Source organism: Pristiophorus japonicus, chromosome 6 (assembly GCF_044704955.1).
Source record: "Pristiophorus japonicus isolate sPriJap1 chromosome 6, sPriJap1.hap1, whole genome shotgun sequence".
Taxonomy (NCBI): domain Eukaryota; kingdom Metazoa; phylum Chordata; class Chondrichthyes; family Pristiophoridae; genus Pristiophorus; species Pristiophorus japonicus.
The window spans coordinates 146,234,833-146,253,501 of NC_091982.1; the positions used below are offsets into that span (position 1 = coordinate 146,234,833).

General features: G+C 46.5%; 1 protein-coding gene across 1 annotated transcript in view; it reads right to left on the reverse strand.

Moving 5' to 3' along the window:
* The window catches only part of LOC139265816 (E3 ubiquitin-protein ligase rnf168-like), a 39,123-nt gene that overhangs the window by 17,578 nt on the left and 2,876 nt on the right, over window positions 1-18,669 (reverse strand). Inside the window, exons 2-3 of the mRNA XM_070883270.1 lie at window positions 3,448-3,524; window positions 1,699-1,875 (exon numbers count right to left, since the gene is read on the reverse strand). Coding sequence (XP_070739371.1) covers window positions 1,699-1,875; window positions 3,448-3,524 — 254 coding nt within the window. The remainder of the gene's footprint in view (window positions 1-1,698; window positions 1,876-3,447; window positions 3,525-18,669) is intronic.

Consider the following 18,669-nt stretch of genomic DNA (forward strand, 5'->3'; position numbering starts at 1 on the left):
CACAGCAGCAACTTGCCAAGGCTTTTTAGACAGCACCTCCTAAACTCACGACCGCTACCACCGAGAAGGATAGGGCAGCACTACCTGAAATGGCAGTGAAAGCAGATTCTAAAGACACTTTCAAAAGGCAATTCAGAGGAAAATAAAAACATGCATTTATAAATAGCGCCTGACTTCCAAGTTACACATTATCTTGACTTGGAAATATATTGCCATCCTTTATTGTTGCTGGATGAAAATTCTGGAACTCCCTTCCCCAACAACACTGTGGGAGTACCTTCACCACAAAGACTGCAGTGGTTCAAGGCGGCGGCTCACTGCCATCTTCTCTAGGGCAATTAGGGTTGGACAATAAATGCTGGCCCTGCCAGCGATGCCCGCATCCCAGGGACAAATAAAAAAACAACAATGACATTTCAAAAGTATGTCCTTAGCTGTAAAGCACTTTGGGATGTCTGGAGGTCGTGCTGCAGTCGTCGTAACAGTTTGGCTTGCTGGAAAACTTCACAGTCACGGTGTACAATGGTGTGGGATTGGAATCACACATAGGCCAGTCCAGGCAAGGACGGCAGATTAACTCTTCTAAAAAGAAATTAGTGAACCAGTTGTGTTTCTATGACATCCGACAGCTTCATGGTCACTTTTACTGATACCAGCTTGTTTATTGAAATTTTTTTATAAATTGAATTCAAAATTCTCAAATTGGTAGATCTGAACTCCCATTCTTTGAATTATTGGTCCAGTAACATAGGGCTCAAAATTGGGCAGGAGTTGCTCAGTTTTTTTTGGAGCAACTTGATTTTTCTGGAGTATTTTAAAAATCCACATTCAACTTGCGCCAGTGTAAGTGAGTTGGTTAGGATTTTTTTGTTTAGTTTTATTTTTTTTCCCCAAAAGGGGGCATTACCAGCCATTTCGGCCACACAGGGTACATGTGGAAGCTGATTCTGTGGTTTACGCTGCTATGCGGAAGCCTGTAGACGAGGAACAGGAAGGGGTGTTGGGGAATGCCACAAAGGTGACAGTGCAGGGGTGGGGAAGGCACTGGCAGAGATTCTCTGCTACACTTGAATTAGGTGTTGGAGGAGGATGGTGGGGTCAACTGGACATAAAGCAACACAGCCACAGCTAATGTCTGTTGTGGCTTTGATTAGAGCTGCTTTGGGAGGGAGGAAAATCTAATTATTGGAGAAATTGAAACAGGGAGTTATGAGAGATGGGCAGAGATTTAGTTGACAACACTTTCAAGGACTGGAGAGGAATGGGATGCAAAATATTCATGATCCCCAGTCTGCCCCAGCAGTCAACAGCCATACCATTTCATGGGAGTAGCAAAAAAGCATTTAAAAAGAAAACTCCAGACCGATTCTGGGGCTGGGGGATTCTGTGAAATTACTCTCCAAGCCCCTGAAGGCCATTAAAACACCACCTGTTTTTTTGCATGCTGTGATATTACTCCCTTCGAAATGCTTGCAGAAAATCTGCATTCAGTGCATAAGCCAGAAATTTATTCCAAAGGCTGATGGCCCTCTGCAAAAATTCTGAACATAAACCTTAAAATACATTGAAGGAGGTTACTTCTAAACCGTTTTTCCTGAGCAATATTGCATTCCTTTAGCTTAATGAAAAGCTAAATTTGAGACTCATCTGTTCAAACCAGGAAAATGTCCAAGTTTGTCAGTCGATATATTTACCTACCATCTCCTCACTCAGCATCTGAGCGAGCTTTTCATCTCTTTTTAACTGTTCATCCATTTCCTTCCTCTGCTGTTCCACATAGATTTTTTGCTCCTGCTCCTCTGCCAGCAGCTGCTGAATGAACTTTTCACTGGCTCGAAGTTCCTCCTCTTCACGGGCAGCAAGTTCTGCGTTCAACTGTGAAGCAAGTGCAGTATTTAGCACATCTCATTGTCTACAGCTGAAGAAACTGGATCCAGATTGACTGTCCGATGTCTGCTGGCTTCCTGCTGCAGTGTGATGTGTAAATGTGACTAATCTGATGTTGCATAATGGTAATCTAAACTATAGGTCTACCACAAGCAATTATGAACCCTCTTTTAAAGCAGCCCTTTCATAAGCTCTCTTACTGGTGCTGGTTACTAAGTGGGCCAATACACCAATCATTTAGTAACATGCATCGAATTCATTCAAACGTTAGACCAACACACACACCAGAGATGGCCCTACAGGAATTCCCTGCAGGTGTCAGAAGCTTCTACCTCAGCCTGCAGAAACCAGCATTTCGGTGGTAAGCAGGAGCTCCAAGTTTAAACAATAGCCAAAGTAAAAGATGAAACAATATTTGTGAAAGCAGATCCACGATTACAGCAATTAGAAGATAGGCTGGGCACCAACAAGAATACATGATCAAAAGAGTCAATTTTTGCCATCTAGATACATCACCACATGAAGCAGGTGCGATATTCACCTACAATTAAACAACTGGCTAATGAAATAATTGTTCTTTGTGAGGGATGTACCCTGCCACAACCTTCAGTTTGCAATGTAAAATTATACCAAGCTTTATAACAGTCTGAAATTCACAGGCAACTCATCAGAAGCACTGTGCAGTAGTGTTGTTGCAGCTTCTCTCAGGAAGTCTTACACACACTTGTAGGCAGATTCAACATTGCAGCAGAAGAGATGCAATTTCAAATAATTCAATGTGATGTCTCCTTGCATGGTTAGCAACCACCAGGTATGAACCAAACTAAACAGTCAAGTGCTGTTAAATATCTAAATTGCAGAACAGATCAGTGCTACCATGAGAGAGTACCTGTTTGGAACTACCATGAAGTAAAAGTAGTGACTATTAGGTACAAGTGTCTCTCTGGAGTGCACCAAAAAACATGGTTATTAGCTGTGTGCTTTAGCACTTCATAAAAAGACAATTATTTATTTTGTATTGGACAAGTAACCGAAGATAAAAATATTTCAGAAATTTTAAACAACTTAACAAACATGGTTGAATCTACCTTTCATAAAGAGGATTTGATAACTTAATGTCCATTAAGAACCAGTGGGTTTAAATATTAGATTTGTTTCTCTCTCCACAGATGCTGCCTCACCCGAGTGTTTCCAGCTTTTTCTGTTTTTTAATTTCAGATTTCCAGCATCCACAGTATTTTGCATTAGGATATTATGGACGCTTTGCTCATCTGACACGACAAATCAACATTAGTCAATCCTGGCTGGTTGCATCCCACAGATGACATTTCCACAATCAAAACAAGATTGCATCCCAAGGAAATTGAGAGCATTTGCCAATCTACACCTCGATCTATCCTTCAGCTCTCCTAATCACAGGGCTTTGAGGTTTGGATACCATGCAAGGAAGGGTTATGGTGAAGGGAACAAGTCTTACAAACCTTCCACCAGCTGCACAAGCACAGAACTATATTTCTCTAGTTAGATTTGTTCCGCATGGAATAGAAATCTACATCTCACCTTTCTGATCTGCTCTTCGTACTCCTGTCGAACCTCACCAGGTTTGCATAGTTGAGGTGGTGGGCACAATCTGTCAACTACAAAAGAAAGGGTGGATCAATTTTCCAGTGCATTCCTCACTGATGGAAACATTTCCACCAATCCCTGCGATTCTTCTTCCTTATTAGATGTGACCATGATACAAAGTACACATCAAGAACTTTTGGTGTTTTAAGTTTGAAAAACAAGCAAGTGTCACCAGGTGTCAAGGGTCGTAAACTTCCAACAACTCTTGGACACCAACACCCCTCCGGAACCTTCTTCCCCCACACTTCCCTCTGATCCCATCCCTCCTTCCAATCTCACCCCCTGCTGTGTTTTCACTGTCCCCTCTGACCTTCCTCTCTCAGACCACGAACAGTCAGTCCTCAGCAAAAGTCTGAGCTTCATCCCCTTACACCCCCACCTCAATGAATTTCGAGCTTGGCACGATGCGGAGCTTTTTCTGTCACCTTCACCTCCATGCCCACTTCTTCCGCCAGGAGTCTTCCCCCTGCACAGCTGACCCTTTCTCCTGCTTTCAGAATTCTCGGTCTACCTGGACCCCTCCCTCTGGCCTCTTACCCTATCTAGACCTCTTCATTGCAAACTGCTGACGGGACATCGGCCGTCTCAATTTCTCTGCTGCCCTCACTCACTCCAACCTACCTTCCTCTGAACTTGCAGCGCTCCGCTCGCTCAGATCCAACAATGACCTGGTCATTAAACCTGCTGACAAGGGTGGTGCTGTTGTTGTTTAGCAAACTGACCTCTACCTTGCAGAGCCCGATCACCAACTCTCTGGCACCTCCTCCTACAGCTCCTGGACCATGACCCCATCACTGAACATCAAGCCATCATTTCCCAGACCGTCACTGACCTTAATTCCTCTGGAGAACTTCCCTCCACAGCCACCAATCTCATTGTTCCCCAACCCCGCACAGCCCGTTTCTACCTTCTTCCCAAGATCCACAAACAAGACTGCCCCGGTAGACACATTGGGCCCAAGTTTCGGGGCGCGCCGAGAACGGCGCAGCCCCGACCCGGACGCCTGTTTTCCGCGCCACAAATTTCCCCCCCAAAAAAACTTAGATTCTCCGGCTCCCTGCTGGTCCTCTGGAGCCAGGCGCGGCACTGTGGGGGGGGGGGGGGGGGGGGGGGGGGCGGAGCTAGGTCCCTGCGCTGAAAACAGTGCCGGGACCTCTGCACATGGTCGAATGGCCTCACTGGGGCTGCGTGCATAAGGCTGACTCCCACCCCCTCCCCCACCCTCTCTCCCCCCCTTCCTTTCTCTCTCCCCCTCTCTTCTCTCTTTCCCCCCCCCCTCTCTCTTCTCTCTTTCCTCCCCCCTCTCTCTTCTCTCCCCCCCCTCTCTTCTCCCTTTCCCCCCCCCCCTCTCTTCTCTCTTTCCCCCCCCCCCCTCTCTTCTCTCTTTCCCCCCCCCCCTCTCTTCTCTCTTTCCCCCCCCCCCTCTCTTCTCTCTCTTCCCCCCCCCCCTCTCTTCTCTCTTTCCCCCCCCCCTTCATAACTCACAACAAAAATATATCCCAATGAAATGGAAAGACTGCAAGAGAAGGGATAACCATCCGTGGCTAACTAAGGAAATAAGAGATGGTATCAAATTGAAAACAAGGACATACAATGTGGCCAAGACTAGTGGGAGGCCAGAGGATTGGGAAACTTTTAAAAGCCAGCAAACAACAACTAAAAAAATGATAGAGAGAAGGAAGATAGATGATGAAAATAAACTAGCACAAAATATAAAAACAAATAGGAAAAGTTTCTACAGGTACATATAAAAGGAAGAGTGGCTAAATTAAATGTTGGTTCCCTGGAGGATGAGACTGGGTAATTAATAATGGAGGAAATGGCAGAGGCATTGAACAAATATTTTGTATTGGTCTTCACGGTAGAAGACACTAAAAACATCCCAATAGTGGATAATCAAAGGGCCATAGGGAGGGAGGAACTTAATACAATCAATATCACTACAAAAGTGATACTTGGTAAAATAATGGGACTAAAGGAAAACATGTCCCCTGGACCTGATGGCTTACATCCTAGGGTCTTAAAAGAAGTGGCAACAGAGATCGTGGATGCATTGGTTGTGATCTACCAAAATTCCCTGGATTCTGGGGCGGTGCCAGTGGATTGGAAAAACGCAAATGTAACACCCCTATTTCAAAAAGGAGGCAGACAAAAAGCAGGAAACAATAGACCAGTTAGCCTAACATCTGTCGTTGGGAAAATGCTGGAGTCCATTATTAAGGAAGCAGTAGCGGGGCATTTGGAAAAGCTTAATTCAATTAAGCAGAGTCAGCATGGCTTAATGAAAGGGAAATCATGTTTGACAAATTTGCTGGAGTTCTTCGAGGATGTAACGAGCAGGGCGGATAAGGGAGAACCAGTGGATGTAGTGTTTTTTGGATTTCCAGAAGGCATTCGATAAGGTGCCACATAAAAGATTACTGCACAAGATAAAAGTTCACAGGGTTGGGGGTAATATATTAGCATGGATAGAGGATTGGCTAACTAACAGAAAACAGAGAGTCGGGATAAATGGGCCATTTTCCAGTTGGCAGTGACATAGAAACATAGAAAATAGGTGCAGGAGTAGGTCATTCGGCCCCTCACATTTATCCTCATTATACTGCATTTGCTAACTCACCTAACCTGTCGAAGTCACCCTGCAGCCTTTTAGCGTCCTCACAGCTCACACCGCCACCCAGTTTAGTGTCATCTGCAAACTTGGAGATATTACACTCAATTCCTTCATCTAAATCATTAATGTATATTGTAAAGAGCTGGGGTCCCAGCACTGAGCCCTGCGGCACCCCACTAGTCACTGCCTGCCATTCTGAAAAGGACCCGTTTATCCCGACTCTCTGCCAACCAGTTCTCTATCCATGTCAGTACATTACCCCCAATACCATGTGCTTTGATCTTACACACCAATCTCGTGTGGGACCTTGACAAAAGCCTTTTGAAAGTCCAAATACACCACATCCACTGGTTCTCCCTTGTCCACTCTGCTAGTTACATCCTCAAAAAATTGCAGAAGATTTGTCAAGCATGACTTCCCTTTCATAAATCCATGCTGACTTGGAACGATCCTGTGACTGCTTTCCAAATGCGCTGCTATTTCATCTTTAATAATTGATTCCAACATTTTCCCCACTACTGAGGTCAGGCTAACCAGACTATAATTACCCGTTTTCTCTCTCCTTCCTTTTTTAAACAGTGGTGTTGCATTAGCTATCCTCCAGTCCATAGGAACTGATCCAGAGTCAATTGACTGTTGGAAAATGATCACCAATGCATCCACTATTTCTATGGCCACTTCCTTGAGTACTCTGGGATGCAGACTACCAGGCCCCAGGGATTTATCGGCCTTCAATCCATCAATTTCCCTAACACAATTTTGCACTTTAAGGATATCCTTCAGTTCCTCCTTCTCACTAGACCTTCGGTCCCCTAGTATTTCCAGAAGGTTATTTGGGTCTTCCTTCGTGAAAACAGAACCAAAGTATTTGTTTAACTGGTCCGCCATTTATTTGTTCCCCATTATAAATTCACCCGAATCTGACTGCAAGGGACCCAAGTTTGTTTTCACTAATCTTTTTCTCTTCACATATCTATCGAAGCTTTTGCATTCAGTTTTTATGTTCCCAGCAAGCTTCCTCTCATGCTCTATTTCCCCCCTCCTAATTAAACCCTTTGTTCTCCTCTGCTGTGACTAGTGGGGTGCCGCAGGGATCGGTGCTGGGTCCTCCACTATTTACAATCTATATTAAATGACTTGGATGAAGGGACCAAGTGTAATGTAGCCAAGTTTGCTGATGATACAAGGATGGGTGGGAAAGCAAATTGTGGAGGACAAACAATCTGCAAAGGGGTATAGACAGGTTAATTGAGTGGGCAAAAATTTGGCAGATGGAGTATAATGTGGGACAATGTGAGGTTATCCACTTTAGCAGAAAAAAATAGAAAAGCAAATTATAATTTAAATGGAGAAAAATTGCAAAGTGCTGCAGTACAGAGAGACCTGGGGGTCCTCGTGCATGAAACACAAAAATTTAGTATGCAGGTACAGCAAGTAATCAGGAAGGCAAATGAATGTTGGCCTTTATTGCAATGGGGATAGAGTATAAAAGCAGAGAAGTCCTGCTACAGGGTACTGGTGAGGCCACACCTGGAGTACTGCGTACAGTTTTGATCTCCGTATTTAACGAAGGATATACTTGCATTGGAGGCTGTTCAGAGAAGGTTCACTAGGTTGATTCCGGAGATGAGGGGGTTGACTTATAGGTTGAGTAGGAGGTTGAGCCTATACTCATTGGAATTCAGAAGAATGAGAAGTGACTTATCAAAACACGAGATAATGAGGGGGCTCGACAGGTGGATGCAGAGGATATTTCCACTCATAGGGGAAACTAAAACTAGGGGACATAGTCTCAGAATAAGGGGCCGACCATTTAAAACTGAGATGAGGAGAAATTTCTTCTCCGAGACTTGTAAATCTATGGAATTTCTGCCAGAGAGCTGTGGAGGCTGGGTCATTGAGTATATTTAAAGTGGAGATACAGATTTTTGAGCAATAAGGGAATAAAGGGTTATGGGGAGCGGGCAGAGAAGTGGAGCTGAGTCCATGATCAGATCAGCCGTGATCTTATTAAATGGTGGAGCAGGCTCGAGGGGCCAGGTGGCATACTCCTGCTCCTATTTCTTATGTTCTTATTTTTTCTCCCCATGTCCACTCTCTTCCCACCTATATCCACGACTCCTCCAACGTCCTCAGTCACTTTAACAGTTTCCAGTTTCCTGTACCCAACCGTCCATGGATGTCCAATCCCTCTACACTTCCATCCCCCACCAGGATGGCCTGAGGGCGCTCCGCTTCTTCCTCGAGCAGAGGCCCAACCAGTCCCCATCCACCACCACCACCCTCCTTGCCTGGCCGAACTTGCTCTCACACATTGAACAAGTTCTCCTTTAACTCCGCTCATTTTCTCCAAATTAAAGGTGTTGCTATGGGAACCCACATGGGTCCTACCTATGCCTGCTTTTTCATGAGATATGTGGAACATTCTTTGTCCCAGTCCTACTCTGGTCTCCTCCCTCACTCTTTTTCTGGTACATTAATGACGATCGGTGCCGTTTCCTGCCCTCACTCTGAACGTGAAAATTTCATTCACTTTGCATCCAATTTCCACCCTTCCTTCACCTTTGCATGGTCCATCTCAGACTCTTCCTTTCCATTCCTCGACTTCTCTGTCTCCATTTCTGGGGATAGACTTTCGACCAGTATCCACTATAAGCCCACTGACTCCCACACAACTACCTGATCTACACTTCCTCCCACCCCACATGCTTTAAAAGGACTCCATTCCATTCTCACAGCTGCTCCATCATATCTGCTCTGAGGACACCACCTTTCACTCTAGTGCCTCTGCCACGTCTTCCTTTTTCCATAACCAAGGATTCCCTTCCACCGTGGTTAACATGGCCCTCGACCGTATCCGTACTATTTCCTGCAGCTCTACTCTCACCCCTTCCCCTCCCTCTCAGAAGCATGACTGGCTTCCCCTTGTCTTCACCTTTCACCCCACCAGCCTCCACATTCAATGGATCATCCTCCGCCATCTCCAATCACATCTTCACCTCCCTGCCCCTCTCAGCATTCTGAAGGGACCTCTCCCTCCGCAACACCCTGGTCCATTCCGCAGTCACCCCCAGCACCCCTCCCTACGGCACCTTCGCGTGCAAGCGCAGGAAATGCAACACCTGCCCTTTTACCTCCACCCTTCCCACTATCCAGGGCCTCAAATACTCCTTTCAAGTGAAACAGCGATTTACTTGCACTTCTTTCAATTTAGTATACTGAATTTGATACTCACGATGTGGTTTCCTCTACATTGGGGAAATTAAGCGTAGATTGGATGACCACTTTGCTGAATATCTCCGTTCAGTCCGTAAGTGTGACCCTGAGCTTCCGGTCACCTGTCATTTTCATACTCCACTCCACTCCAATGAAGCTCAACGCAAGCTTGAGGAACAGCACCTCATCTTTCGATTAGGCACTTTACAGCCTTCTGCACTCAACATCGAGCAACAATTTCAGAGCATAACCTCTGGCCATATTTAGCTGCCCCCCACCCCGCCAATTTTTATTCCTTTTCTCCTCTATCTCCAATGGCCGCTGGTCATTACTCCACCATTCACACTCTATCCAGATTAACCCTTTTCTAACTTTTGTCATCACCATTTCAATTCAGCCCATCATTCCTTTTGTCTCTAATCTCTCCTGCCTTTCACCCTATCACAGACCTTCCCTTTTGTTCTTTCTTTCACTCCCCCTATCAGTGCTGAAGAATGTGCTCTTTCAAACATTCGGCAGTTCTGACGAAGGATCGTCGACCTGAAACGTTACATAGAAAATAGGTGCAGAAGTAGGCCATTCGGCCCTTCTAGCCTGCACCACCATTCAATGAGTTCATTCATGGCTGAACATGCAACTTCAGTACCCCATTCCTGCTTTCTCGCCATACCCCTTGATCCCCCGAGTAGTAAGGACTTCATCTAACTCCTTTTTGAATATATTTAGTGAAATGGCCTCAACAACTTTCTGTGGTAGAGAATTCTCTGGGTGAAGAAGTTTCTCCTCATCTTGGTCCTAAATGGCTTACCACTTATCCTTAGACTGTGACCCCTAGTTCTGGACTTCCCCAACATTGGGAACATTCTTCCTGCATCTAACCTGTCTAACCCCGTCAGAATTTTAAACATTTCTATGAGGTTCCCTCTCATTCTTCTGAACTCCAGTGAATACAAGCCCAGTTGATCCAGTCTTTCTTGATAGGTCAGTCCCGCCATCCCGGGAATCAGTCTGATGAACATTCACTGCACTCCCTCAATAGCAAGAATGTCCTTCCTCAAGTTAGGAGACCAAAACTGTATACAATATTCCAGGTGTGGCCACACCAAGGCCCTGTACAACTGTAGCAACACCTCCCTGCCCCTGTACTCAAATCCCCTCGCTATGAAGGCCAACATGCCATTTGCTTTCTTAACCGCCTGCTGTACCTGCATGCCAACCTTCAATGACTGATGTACCATGACACCCAGGTCTCGTTGCACTTCCCCTTTTCCTAATCTGTCACCATTCAGATAATAGTCTGTCTCGCTGTTTTTACCACCAAAGTGGATAACCTCACATTTATCCACATTATACTTCATCTGCCATGCATTTGCCCACTCACCTAACCTATCCAAGTCACTCTGCAGCCTCATAGCATCCTCCTCGCAGCTCACACTGCCACCCAACTTAGTGTCATCCGCAAATTTGGAGATACTACATTTAATCCCCTCGTCTAAATCATTAATGTTAAATGACCACGGTGAGGTTCGAACCTACAATCTTCTGATAACATCAGCGTTTCGTTTTGAAGATCAGACGCCTTACACATTAAGCCACAAAACCCCACAATGCTTTTCTTGGTTTTTCTCTCCACAGATGCTGCCTGACCTGCTGAGATTTCCAACATTCACTGTTTTTATTTCAGATTCCAGCATTTGCAGTATTTTGCTTTTGTAACTCATGTGTTTTAGGTCTGACAAACAGCACAAATGGGGAAGAACTGGTTATGATCTGTAAATCATTTACGAGCAACAACTATATTATTTATCCAATGTCTACATATACACACACACATTAAACTTTAACAAACTAAATTTGGCCTTATCTACTGTTTAGGTTTGGTGCAATATGCAATTGAGAGCTATGTCATAACAGCTATGTCATAACAGTCCGCTGCATGTGTACACATGCGATTTGGTGGCCAGTATTACATTATGGCAGGTGAGCACCACTTTTAATACGATGTTATGTTGCCTGAAGGATGTTTAAAGTCTTGAACCGGGTGTTGCCACAGCTGGCAGAGCTTTCGAATTTGACTTGAAAGCTGCTAAGTGCTTGAAGATAAGTTAATTAAAAAGGAACAGCACATTTAGCATTGTGCTAATTATGCAGACAATGCTAGTTACAATTTGCAGAGCATGATTGTAAATTAACAGCTGAACCTAATTGGTGAAAGAATTGCCGTTTGCTTTTTGGAGGGTATCAGACAGAATTAAAAAAAATTTAGACCAGAGCAAAAAAAAACACCCAGCATTCTTGACAATCCCAGCCTGTGATTGAAGATTCCTCCCATGCAGGATATGTATGGTTTTTATATTAGCTTGTGCTCTGTGCATTGCTATCGGATATAGATGTTGCACACACTGTGGAGGATTCCTTTGCTGATGCTACAATATGGGGATGGCAATTTTATTTTAATATTCATCGCACAGTAACGAGGTGCGGATTAGTGAGGAAGGACAGCTGTTTCTGTCTAAAGTAAACAGAGCACTGAAGAACAACAGAAGATTCTGCAGCATAAGGAAATTGGATAAATACTTGAAGGAGAAGAAATTGCAGGTCTGTAGGGCAAGAGCAGGGGAGTGGAACGAAGTGGATAGCTTTTGCAAAGAGCCTGCACAGCCATGATTAGCCGAATGGCCTCCTTCTGTGCTGTACCAGTCTATGGGCCCAAATTTCCCCATGAGTAGCACCATTTGTTTTGGTGTAACTTGATTTTTCTGGTGTATCTTTTTAGTTGCAAATATGGCCATTTAATTTGCGCCAGCGTAAGTGAGTTAGTTAGGTCAGTTTTTCCCCCACCCCACCCCCCCAAAAGGGGGCGTTACCAGTCACTTACACCATTTATGCCAATTTAGCCAGAAAAAAGTTGTACTAAACTAACTTAGGGCAGTGTATGTGTCCACTTTTGTCCGCACAGAAAGACCTTACTTACAGTTAAGGAATCGGCGCAAGTAACTACATTTAAAGCACCAAGCGCAAAAAGTAATAATCAATTAATGAATAAAATAGAAGGAACCCTGCACCTGAAGCACCAAAGTCAATCAGTAAATAATAAAAAATAGAACTCCTACCTTAGGGAACGCAGCGGGCAGCTGATGAGGGAGCCCATTCGGCCAGAGCTAGGGACGGTGTGCTTCGATCCCTCCCACAGAGCTTGCAGCGCTCGTTTGCATAAATGGCCTGCCAGGAGCTACTGCACATGCGCGCATAGAAACTTTGGGCCCAAGTTTTGGGCCGAGCCGAGAACGGCGCAGCCCCGACAAAGTGCGCCTAAAAAAACCTTTACATTCTCCGGCTCCCTGCAGGTCGTTTGCAGCTCGGCGCGGCGCAGCACGAGTTGTGGGGGGTGGAGCTAGGTCCCTGCGCTGAAAACAGTGCCGGGACCTCTCTACATGTGCGCTACAGTGGGCGCACATGTGCAGTAGCTCCAGGCGCCCAAAACTGTTTGGGAGAGGCCCGAAGCACGCAGACCCTAGTCATGGCCGAATGGCCTCACTGGGGCTGCGTGCATAAGGCTGCCTCCCACGCCCAGCTCCTGCTTCCTCCCGATCCGACTCGACTCCCGCTTCCCGACGCCCCCCCCGCCCCCGGACCCGACCCCGACTCCCGCTTCCGGCCCCCGGACCAGACCCGCCCCGCGCTCCCCGACCTGAACCGACCTCCCTCCCACCACCGCCCCCCCCCCCCCCCCCCCGACCCGACCTCCCGAACTCCCTCTGTTCCCCCCCCACCCGACCCGACGCCACCTACCTGTAAATCTGGTGCTGGGGACGGGCCCTGCCCGAAGTCTTGGGCCCGGCCCGTTCAGCCTCCCTCCCCCTCCTCCCCCCCACACACCTTTCCCCTTCCCCTCCTCCCCTCCACACACCTTTACCCCTCCCCTCCACACACCTTTACCCTTCCCCTCCTCCTCCTCCTCCTCCCCCCCACACACCTTTCCCCTCCCCCCCCCCACACACCTTTCCCCTCCCCCCCCCACACACCTTTCCCCTCCCCCCCCTACACACCTTTCCCCTCCCCCCCCCACACACCTTTCCCCTCCCCCCCCCACACACCTTTCCCCTCCCCCCCCCACACACACCTTTCCCCTCCCCCCCCACACACACCTTTCCCCTCCCCCCCCACACACACCTTTCCCCTCCTCCTCCCCCCCCCACACACCTTTCCCCTTCTCCTCCTCCTCCCCCCCTCCCCACACACCTTTCCCCTCCTCCTCCCCCCCCCCCACACACCTTTCCCCTCCTCCTCCCCCCCCCACACACCTTTCCCCTCCTCCTCCCCCCCCCACACACCTTTCCCCTTCTCCTCCTCCTCCCCCCCCACACACCTTTCCCCTTCTCCTCCTCCTCCCCCCCCCACACACCTTTCCCCTTCTCCTCCTCCTCCTCCCCCCCCCACACACCTTTCCCCTTCTCCTCCTCCTCCCCCCCCACACACCTTTCCCCTTCTCCTCCCCCCCCCCACACACCTTTCCCCTTCTCCTCCTCCCCCCACACACCTTTCCCCTTCTCCCCCACCACCTTTCTCCTTCTCCCCCACCACCTTTCCCCTTCTCCTCCCCCTCCTACCTTTCCCCTTTTCTCCTGCCTCCCCCTACCTTTCCCCTTTTCTCCTGCCTCCCTCCCCCCCCCCCCGGCCCCCCTCTCTCTCCCCCCCCCCCCCGGCCCCCCTCCCTCCCTCCGACATCCTTCGAAATTCCAATGAATACAGGCCCAGTCGATCCAGTCTCTCCTCATATGTTAGTCCTGCCACCCCAGAAATCAGTCTGGTGAACCTTTGCTGCACTCCCTCAATAGCAAGAACGTCCTTCCTCAGATTAGGAGACCAAAACTGAACACAATATTCCAGGTGAGGCCTCACCAAGACCTCCCTGCTCCTATACTCAAATCCCCTAGCTATGAAGGCCAACATACCATTTCACTGCCTGCTGTACATGCATGCCAACTTTTAATGACTGATGAACCATGTCACCCAGGTCTCGTTGCACCTCCCCTTTTCCTAATCTGCCGCCATTCAGATAATATTCTGCCTTCGTGTTTTTGCCACCAAAGTGGATAACCTCGCATTTATCCACATTATACTGCATCTGCCACGCGTTTGCCCACTCACCTAACCTGTCCAAGTCACCCTGCAGCCTTTTAGCTCCTCACAGCTCACACCGCCACCCAGCTTAGTGTCATCTGCAAACTTGGAGATATTACACTCAATTCCCTCATCCAAATCATTAATGTATATTGTAAATAGCTGGGTTCCCAGTACTGAGCCCTGCGGCACCCCACTAGTCACTGCCTGCCATTCTGAAAAGGACCCGTTTATCCCGACTCTCTGCTTCCTGTTTACCAACCAGTTCTCTATCCACGTCAGTACATTACCCCCAATACCACGTGCTTTAATTTTGAACAACAATCTCTCGTGTGGGACCCTGTCAAAAGGCTTTTGAAAGTCCAAATACACCAGATCCACTGGCTCTCCCTTGTCCACTACCAGTTACATCCTCAAAAAATTCTTGAAGATTTCCCAAGCAGGATTTCCCTTTCATAAATCCATGCTGACTTGGACCGGTCCAGTCACTGCTTTCCAAATGCGCTGCTATTTCATCTTTAATAATTGATTCCAACATTTTCCCCACTACCGATGTCTGGCTAATTACCAGTGTTTTCTCTCCCTCCTTTCTTAAAAAGTGGTGTTACATTAGCTACCCTCCAGTCCATAGGAACCGATCCAGAGTTGATAGACTGTTGGAAAATGATCACCAATGCATCCACTATTTCTAGGGCTACTTCCTTAAGTACTCTGGGATGCAGACTATCAGGCCCCGGGGATTTATCGGTCTTCAATCCCATCAATTTCACTAACACAATTTCCCACCTAATAAGGATTTCCTTCAGTTCCTCCTTCTCACCAGATCCTCGGTCCCCTAGTATTTCCGGAAGGTTATTTATGTCTTCCTTCGTGAAGACAGACTGGCACGCATGTGTAGAGGTCCCAGCACTGTTTTCAGTGCCGGGACCTAGCACCGCTCCGCTCCCCTCTCTTTGCTCTGCGCCACGCCAGCTCTACAGACAGCCCGAGAATCGGCCATGATCGCAAGTATTTTTTTTGACACTGCTTCTGATCTAAAATGTCAGCGGGGGCTCGGAGGAGCGCCGAAAAAACCGGAGGGCCAAATTTGGGCCCTATGATTCTAACCGGCTATTTGGCTAACATGACTACGTGGGCGCTTTAAGTGGCGGGGACTGCACATTATTTCATAAAGTTACTGTCGAAAAAGTTTCAGTGGTTACTTGTGACAAACTAGAGTACAAATTGACAAAGTAAAAACATCAGTAAACTTTAGTATAACCAAGTATAATCATAAACCCAGGGAGATGGAGAAAACAAAATTTAGATGGAAAATGTCATGAGTTGAAGAGAAGCTACCAAAAAGTGTGTATCAAACTATATACACCTACACAAGAAAATGACTATTTTGCTTTTAATCAAGCTTTTAGCATTTATTACACGTATATATCCGCACAATTAGTGGTTAACATGTCCTGGCAGGGATCCAGCACTTATCCATCACACTCCATACCAGAGCTTTATCATTACTAGCACAGTTTTGCATCAACTAACAGGAATTTATCTAGCTTTTTTTTTTAAGTTGCCAGTTTTCTGTTCCACCACCTTCGCTTCGTAATCTGTTCCACAAATCTATCACTTTACGAAACAAATATTGTCTAAATTTAATATTTTCCTTTGACACCCATAAGTCTTGTCTCAAGCTTTAAATTTTCCCTCCACATTCTTCCCATTTATACATCATTTCACCACAAGGTCTGTGTCTCTGACATACAGTTTAAGTTATTACCCATTCTGTCAACCTTAAAATTAACATGATGCTCATTAGAACCCACTATTCCTTACTTTGACTTGGCTTATTAGATGCAAATCCAATACTGCCTTACCCCCTCAGTTTGCCACACCTGCTGTTTAAGTAATGTATTGTGAGTAAACTCCCACCTCAATGCAGATAGTTCCCATTGTATGTTAGGAGGATTATATTAGGAAATGTCTTTATGCTTCATATAAAACTGTCAATCTCAACAACCCTACAGCAAATTCATCTAAAGAGTGAGGTTGGCAGGGAACAATACTGAAAGAGGTGGAGAGTAAAAAATCTTGGTGTAATTGTGCACAGATTACTAAAGGTTCATGACCAATGTAGAGAAACTAGCTAAAACTAACACGGTATTGGGTTGTATTGATAGAACCATTCAACATCAAAGGACACCGTTATGACACTACACAGGTGGCTGATCCGACCACATCTAGGAGTGCTAGGCCCAATTTTGGTTCACCCCGCATGATGGGTGATATACTGGCCTTGAAAAAGGTCCAGAGAGCTATCAGAATGATCCCTAGCTTAAAGAACCCCAACTACTCCAGTAGGCTCCAGGAGCTTGGTCTGTTCACTTTAGAGCGGCGGAGACCTGGGAGAGGTCTATAAAATAATTAAAGGGATGGAGAGTGTTCCTATTGATAGATTAGTCCAGATCAACAGATTGGAGAGAACAGATTATAAAGAAATAGGAGATGGAATAGGCCATTTGGTCCCGAGAGCCTACTCCACCATTTAATAAGATCATGGCTGATCTGATTTTGTGCTGAACGCCACTTCCATGTCTGCTCCCGTTAACCTCGACTCCCTTACAGAAACATAGAAAATAGGTGCAGGAGCAGGCCATTCGGCCCTTCTAGCCTGCACCACCATTCAATGAGTTCATGGCTGAACATGCAACTTCAGTACCCCATTCCTGCTTTCTCACCATACCCCTTGATCCCCTTAGTAGTAAGGACTACATCTAACTCCTTTTTGAATATATTTAGTGAATAGGCCTCAACTACTTTCTGTGGTAGAGAATTCCACAGGTTCACCACTCTCTGGGTGAAGAAGTTGCTCCTCATCTCGGTCCTAAATGGCTTACCCCTTATCCTTAGACTGTGACCCCTGGTTCTGGACTTCCCCAACATTGGGAACATTCTTCCTGCATCTAACCTGTCTAAACCCATCAGAATTTTAAACGTTTCTATGAGGTCCCCTCTCATTCTTCTGAACTCCAGTGAATACAAGCCCAGTTGATCCAGTCTTTCTTGATAGGTCAGTCCCGCCATCCCGGGAATCAGTCTGGTGAACCTTCGCTGCACTCGCTCAATAGCAAGAATGTCCTTCCTCAGGTTAGGAGACCAAAACTGTACACAATACTCCAGGTGTGGCCTCACCAATGCCCTGTACAACTGTAACAACACCTCCCTGCCCCTGTACTCAAATCCCCTCGCTATGAAGGCCAACATGCCATTTGCTTTCTTAACCGCCTGCTGTACCTGCATGCCAACCTTCAATGACTGATGTACCATGACACCCAGGTCTCGTTGCACCTCCCCTTTTCCTAATCTGTCACCATTCAGATAATAGTCTGTCTCTCTGTTTTTACCACCAAAGTGGATAACCTCACATTTATCCACATTATACTTCATCTGCCATGCATTTGCCCACTCACCTAACCTATCCAAGTCGCTCTGCAGCCTCATAGCATCCTCCTCGCAGCGCACACTGCCACACAACTTAGTGTCATCCGCAAATTTGGAGATACTACATTTAATCCCCTCGTCTAAATCATTAATGTACAGTGTAAACAGCTGGGGCCCCAGCACAGAACCTTGCAGTACCCCACTAGTCATTGCCTGCCATTCTGAAAAGTACCCATTTACTCCTACTCTTTGCTTCCTGTCTGACAACCAGTTCTCAATCCATGTCAGCACACTACCCCCAATCCCATGTGCTTTAACTTTGCACATTAATCTCTTGTGTGGGACCTTGTCGAAAGCCTTCCGAAAGTCCAAATATACCACATCAACTGGTTCTCCCTTGTCCACTCTACTGGAAACATCCTCAAAAAATTCCAGAAGATTTGTCAAGCATGATTTCCCTTTCACAAATCCATGCTGACTTGGACCCATCATGTCACCTCTTTCCAAATGCACTATGACATCCTTAATAATTGATTCCATCATCTTACCCACTACCGATGTCAGGCTGACCGGTCTATAATTCCCTGTTTTCTCTCTCCCTCCTTTTTTAAAAAGTGGGGTTACATTGGCTACCCTCCACTCGATAGGAACTGATCCAGAGTCAATGGAATGTTGGAAAATTACTGTCAATGCATCCGCAATTTCCAAAGCCACCTCCTTAAGTACTCTGGGATGCAGTCCATCAGGCCCTGGGGATATATCGGCCTTCAATA